This window comes from Plasmodium inui (assembly GCF_000524495.1).
Source record: "Plasmodium inui San Antonio 1 unplaced genomic scaffold supercont1.11, whole genome shotgun sequence".
NCBI classification, from domain to species: Eukaryota; Apicomplexa; class Aconoidasida; order Haemosporida; family Plasmodiidae; genus Plasmodium; species Plasmodium inui.
This window is the reverse complement of record NW_008481845.1, coordinates 429794-435793: the sequence shown is the minus strand read 5'-3', so window position 1 is coordinate 435793 and position 6000 is coordinate 429794. Positions and strand designations below refer to the sequence as shown.

General features: G+C 45.9%; 1 protein-coding gene across 1 annotated transcript; it reads left to right on the top strand.

The window, feature by feature from the left end:
• Positions 1–1689: 1689 nt before the first annotated feature.
• Positions 1690–4857, top strand: C922_02986 (STIP1 likey and U-box containing protein 1; the record flags this gene model as incomplete). Its single annotated transcript, XM_008818584.1, has 1 exon — positions 1690–4857. The coding sequence occupies one exon, from the start codon at positions 1690–1692 to the stop codon at positions 4855–4857; it is 3168 nt and encodes a 1055-aa protein (XP_008816806.1).
• Between the last annotated feature and the right edge of the window lie 1143 nt (positions 4858–6000).

The window sequence follows — 6000 nt, the reverse complement described above, 5'->3', positions numbered from 1 at the left end:
TGTGCAGTTTGTGCTGTTTGTGCAGTTTGTGCTGTTTGTGCAGTTTGTGCTGTTTGTGGGGTTTGTGCAGTTTGTGGTGTTTGTGCAGTTTGTGGTGTTTGTGCAGTTTGTGGTGTTTGTGCAGTTTGTGGTGTTTGTGGTGTTTGTGCAGTTTGTGGTGTTTGTGCAGTTTGTGGTGTTTGTGCAGTTTGTGTAGTTTATACATGTTTGTACGTACAGCCGTGCGCCATTACGTTTCGAGGAGCGTCTGATGGACCTCCACATAGTGTGAAAAAAGAATGGCATATCATGCCTTTTTCTTTCCCCCGCCGAAGAATTAAGCGCGCCGCTACGCTTACGTATGAATGTACCAGTACAGAGGACATAAAAATGTAGAGAGGGGGGCGCGTTTCATTGCAGCTCCAGCCGTTTTTTTCTTTTTTTTTTTTTTTTATATTGAGTCACATAGAAATATTGTTAACATGTTTTCAAAGTGGGCATATATATATTACACAGGTATGTATACAAACGTGTACAGAAAAAGAAAAAAAAATATGCTTACTTTGTGGATACATATATAAAATTTTATTTATGTTTATGAGAACATATGCGTGCTGACCCCCAACCCTCTGGTCTTCCTTCCTTTTTCCTTTTCCATGATTCCTTCCCATTTGAACATTTTTTTCTTATTTTTTTATTTTCCGCCAGCCATCTTGCTTCAGTTTATCCATATATTTTTTTTCTTCATACTTAAGTAGTATATACGTGTCATTGCAGAGGTATACACGCATCTGTGTTTTTAAAGAATTTGTTTTTATCACCTTTTATCTTTCTTTTTCATATGCTTTTTTCCCCCTTTTTTGCCATTTTCGAAAGGAGTCCTTGGGAGGTGTGAATCAGCGCGAGGATCGGCAGGCGCGTGTGTATGCGCGGCATATGTGTACGCCTAAGAGGAAGCCATTTGTGCCCGCGCGCGGGGAGCGCCACGTTTTGCGCGATCATCCCGTTTGCGAAGATTGTCCCCTTTACCGCTTTGTTTGCTAACAGATCCTCCGTGAGGACGGCGGCAGAGTGGCCACGTTTGCCTCAGCCCACTCGTTGCATATACATCCCCCCCGTCGTGCAGGCGAAGGCGCACCAACGCACATGTAGCCAAAACGCCGCACCCCCACATGTGAAGGTGCCAACATCCAGTGCCTACGACCGTGCAGAACACACCAGCAGCAAGTACCCCACTGTACTAGCGGAAATTATTTCAAGCCGTTCGAACCATTGAGGCGAAGCTGTGGGAGGCCCCAAACGAACGACCACACCCACGTTTTGTGATCATCACTCTCCGCGAGTTCGTCCACAAGAAGGTCCACCCCTCGCTCCGTCCATCCGCCCAGCACTTGTGTACCTGTACGTCCACATACACTTGTAGCACGTGCGGGTAGTACACATGACTGTAAGCGTGAGTGTAATCGTAAGTGAAAGCTAACCGTAAGCGTTACCTTTATGCGCCCATCCACGTACACCCCCAAACCAGTGTGATAGTCACTCACAGCCGTGAACATTTTTAATTTCCCTCTCCCCAAGAGAAAAAAAAAAACTTTGGGAATGAAAAATTGAGAAGCAATGAAGAGGTAAAAATTGTGCAGGGAAAAAATAACGCAGTTGATATAGCAATTTATTTTAAAAAAAAAAAAAAAAAAAAAACAATTTCATATAATGAATAGTATAGCAGAAATCGAAAGACGTCAAAGTGAACATTTTAAGAAGTGTAACAGCACGAAGAAGAATAAAAAACGAGTTTGCGATTTCCGTAACTTCTCCAATCATAGGAGGGTTAAAAAAACAGCTGACAGCAGAAGTGACAGAGGAAACAAACATTGGGATGCAAACGCGGTAAAAAATAGAGCGATTTTTTTACACCGAAAGTTTTTTAAATCTTTAAAACAAATGGAGACAAATAAAGGGGAACAAAAAAAAACTTTTTTGAAAAATTGGAACATCAATTATTTATCCAACAATTTGAGCGCGTTTATGAAGGGTGCGGAAAACGTTGCTGGGGACAGGGGTCACAGCGCTAAAAGCGGGTACAATGGTAAAGGAGGCCTTAGTGGGCGAAGCGCGAACAGCTTCAACCACTGCTTTCTCAGCAGGAATGTCGACTCGGAAATGGGCGGCGACGGTCATAATGAGTGCAGCGGTCATAGTGAGGTGGGCGGCCACGGAGAAGGGTCTAGCGAAGTGTACAGTCAAGTGAATCACCGCAACGTCTACACTCCCGAGCAGAATAGCCCTAACTTGCCCCACACAGCGTACAAACAGGTACAGGGCAACGCCCCAAATGTAAACAACTTCCATCCTTATGAACATGTCCAGTCATCAACAAAGGAACATAATCACTACGCCGACATCCGAGGGGTATTGGAGAAGATAAAGAGCAGGAGTAGTCTATCCAATTTTGTAGGAACTGTGATTCAGGACGGCGTCAACGTTGTTAGCGACAAAATTGGTTCTTTCAGCGAGAGCGGCTACGCGGAAGACCCGAGCAGAAGCGACGACTGGAGTAATCACATCGGAAGCGCACATTATAGCAGGGTCAAATACGACTTTCCCTACGGAGATCAAACCGGAGAAAACGAAAAATACCATATAGCATCGAGCAATAACAGAACCACTGGTAATAGTAGCAGCCAAAATAACGGCAATGGGAATAGCCAACAGAGCGGAAAGGGTGGAAGTAGCACCCAAAATAACTATAACAATAAGGACACGGGGGGGGGAGGCACCAACAGCAACAACTACAACCATAGCGGTAGCGGCGGTTATAACAACAGTGCCAGTGGGTATGCAAATGGCAGATTCCCTAATGGAGCAGGGGGCAACGAAAACAATGATGGTGGCGACGGTGATGAGGATGGTAATAATGGGCACTACGGCCGAAGTGGCAGGTGCGATAATAACGGGGAGAGCAACGACGAAGACGATGATAACGAGGACGATAATGGAGATGGAGACAGCGATCGACATGGGGAGCGAAGAAACGATCCGAGTGGATACCAGAACGATCGAGTAGACAACCCGTGCGATCGAAACGGGACGATGTACTCAAGAAATAATGGCTCCTCCGCATCAGTAACGTCGTCCTATATTAACGCAGATGCCCAGGCATCGAATAGCGATGCTATGAAACATCAGTTCCAAAAGAGACGCAAGAGTGGGCGAACCACCTGTCCACCTGGAAACAACAGCAACAATAGGCGAAGCAGTAACAGTGCTAGCAGTGTCAACTTCGTAGAAGGAGGAAGCAGCAGCAACGGGTATGGCGAGTATAATAACAGCGAAGTCCAGTATGCCAATGCAGAGAGGAGGACCAACCTTAATGTAACGAGAAGAATAAAAGAGGGTAGCATTGAATATTATAATCCGTACACGATGGGAATGGGAGGTAGTCACAACAGATCCGCCACGGAAGCACCTAGTCATAACCGCGGAAATTACGACTGCAGTGATGGTCATTATGGAGATAACTACGGAGGAAGCGGCGCGGGGGGGAACTCCACCAGCAGTCGTGGGGGTGCTAGCCATGGGGGCGACCTCCTCGGAAGGAACAACAGAAGCAACAGCTACGGGGACATCCGAAGTAATGGGGACGGTGGGAACGACGGGAATAACGGAAACAGCGGAAGCACCAATAATCATGAGACCAACTTAGGCCCCACCAACTCTATGATGAAAAATATTGGGAATAAAAGAAATTACTTGGCCAATGTGAATTATAAGGACATGGGACCCAACCCCAGTTACTGCAAACAGGGCGACAGCAACAGCCACGTGAGCAGCCACAGGAACAGCTTCAGCAGCGGCGGGAACCACAGCAAGCAAATAAAGAAGGGCCGAGACTGCGGAGATAGCGGCGACAGTGGCGATAGCAACCATAGCAATCGTAGCGATGACCTTGGTAACTGCGACGATTGCCGTGATGGCGGCAATAATGACGACGGTGATGACCCCAATGACCGCAATGATCGTGACGACGAGGAGGATCAAATGCAGAAGCGACACGTGCACGGCACGAACTCGGAGATGCTCAACCCGGAGGACAGGAAGAGAGAAGCGGAAAAGTACAAAGTGCTGGGAAACCAAAGCTACAAACTGGGATATTTTGAATCTGCCATCGACTACTACACGAAGGCAATTTCATATGACAACACTAATCATGTGTATTACACAAATAGGGCCCTCTGCTATAAGAAGCAGAAATTGTGGAAGCTAGCCAACAGTGATGCAAGACAGGCCCTAAACTTAGAGGAAGAATCCGTAAAGGCACACTTCATTCTCGGATTGACCCTTCTACATCTGAACAGTTTAGAAGAGGGCTTAAAAAAGCTAACCAAAGCGAAGACCCTATCCAGCTATTTAAAAGACTCAAACGAAAGCGAAATCAACAGATACATATTGCAAGCGAAAAAGTTAATATACCTTCGAGACGAACAGAACAAACAGCTAACCTACACCGAGCTGCAGTCCTTCCTAATTGATAAAATTAACTTACTCAATCAAATTGGCTACATATCGAATGAGGAGAAGTTTTTACGAACTCAACAGACAGAGAATCTTTTCAAAGAGGTCTTAAATTCTTTCCAAAAGAAACAGATACCGGATTATTTGTGTTGTAAAATCTCCATGTGCTTAATGAATGAACCGGTCATTACTCCTAGTGGCATGACTTACGATAAAATATTTTTGTATGAACACGTTAAGCATAATGGGTCATTCGACCCGGTTAGTCGAGAGCAGTTCTCCATGCGAGAGGTTATTCCCAATTATGCCATCAAAGAGGCTACGGACAATTTTTTGAAGTCCAACCCGTGGGCCTTCGAGGAGTAACAAAGTTGCAGAGGGGGCACGCTTGTACGATAATGGGTGCCAGTTATCCGGTGTGACTGCGAGGCGGGAGAGCTACAAGGGGGAGGAACGTCTATATATATATATTTTATTTTTTTTTTTACTATCTGCACATTCCGAACGTCATGTCGTTTTAAAGGGAACTGAACGTTATGTGACGTTGAACCCATTTTTAAGCCCCTCCCCCTAATGCCATCTTTTGTGAATAACGAAGCGATCGTGTGGTTGGCCCCCCAGGTTGTTTCCCCTCCTTGTGGCTGTGCATGCGGTTGTGTGGGGCACCTCATCTGGAGTACGTCGTGTAGAATACGTCGTGCAGAATATACCGTGTGTGCAGCTTATCATGCGTGTAATTTCTTTTTTTTTTTTTTTTTTCTTTCCCATTTTGAAGAGGAAAAAGAATCTTGACGAGAGAGGAGCGAACGGGGCGCGCTAACCTGGCGTGCGTCTGTACCTATTTGTTGGCATATGACTGACCACTTCCCCCCCTCAAGCGCATCCTCGCCCCGCATGTGTATGACCTCTTCCCCCAAAGGGATTTTTTTCTTTATCCACCCCAGTTATTCCTCCCATTGTTGTTATTATTCCATTTTTTTAATTTTTTTTAATTACAAACCTTTTTTTCAAGTCCCAATTCGAAGCGACAGTACCGCCTACGTGGTTAATTGATAAGCCGGATTGCACGCTGTAGTCTCCAGGGGGGGATAAGCACTGCGTTTGTCACCTTAGCACCTGAGTGAGGAGAAAACTCCCCATTTTGGCCTCACCGACTGAGTATTACTAATCGATAGCATTTATATGGCCCCTGCGCTGATCATATCACTTTGGCTTCGTTCAGTGTAACCTTCTTCCCATTGTAGCATTTGGGATGCACTTCCCTCGCGGCATGCACGGTGGCTACTCTTCTTCTGCAGAGAGCTGCGCCGTTTGGGACATCGCATTTTTGATTTGCACTTCCCGTCGATGCTGCGAAATGGGGGAGCGAATTTGCCGAAAAGGTGCACCCTGAAACAATTGCCCCCCATAGATGATGTAACGGATCCAGTTAAGAAGCAAAAAAAAAAAAATAATGCCACATGGAGCGTCTCCGCTCAAGCCAAGGCAAAGCCTATCAGCAACAGGCGA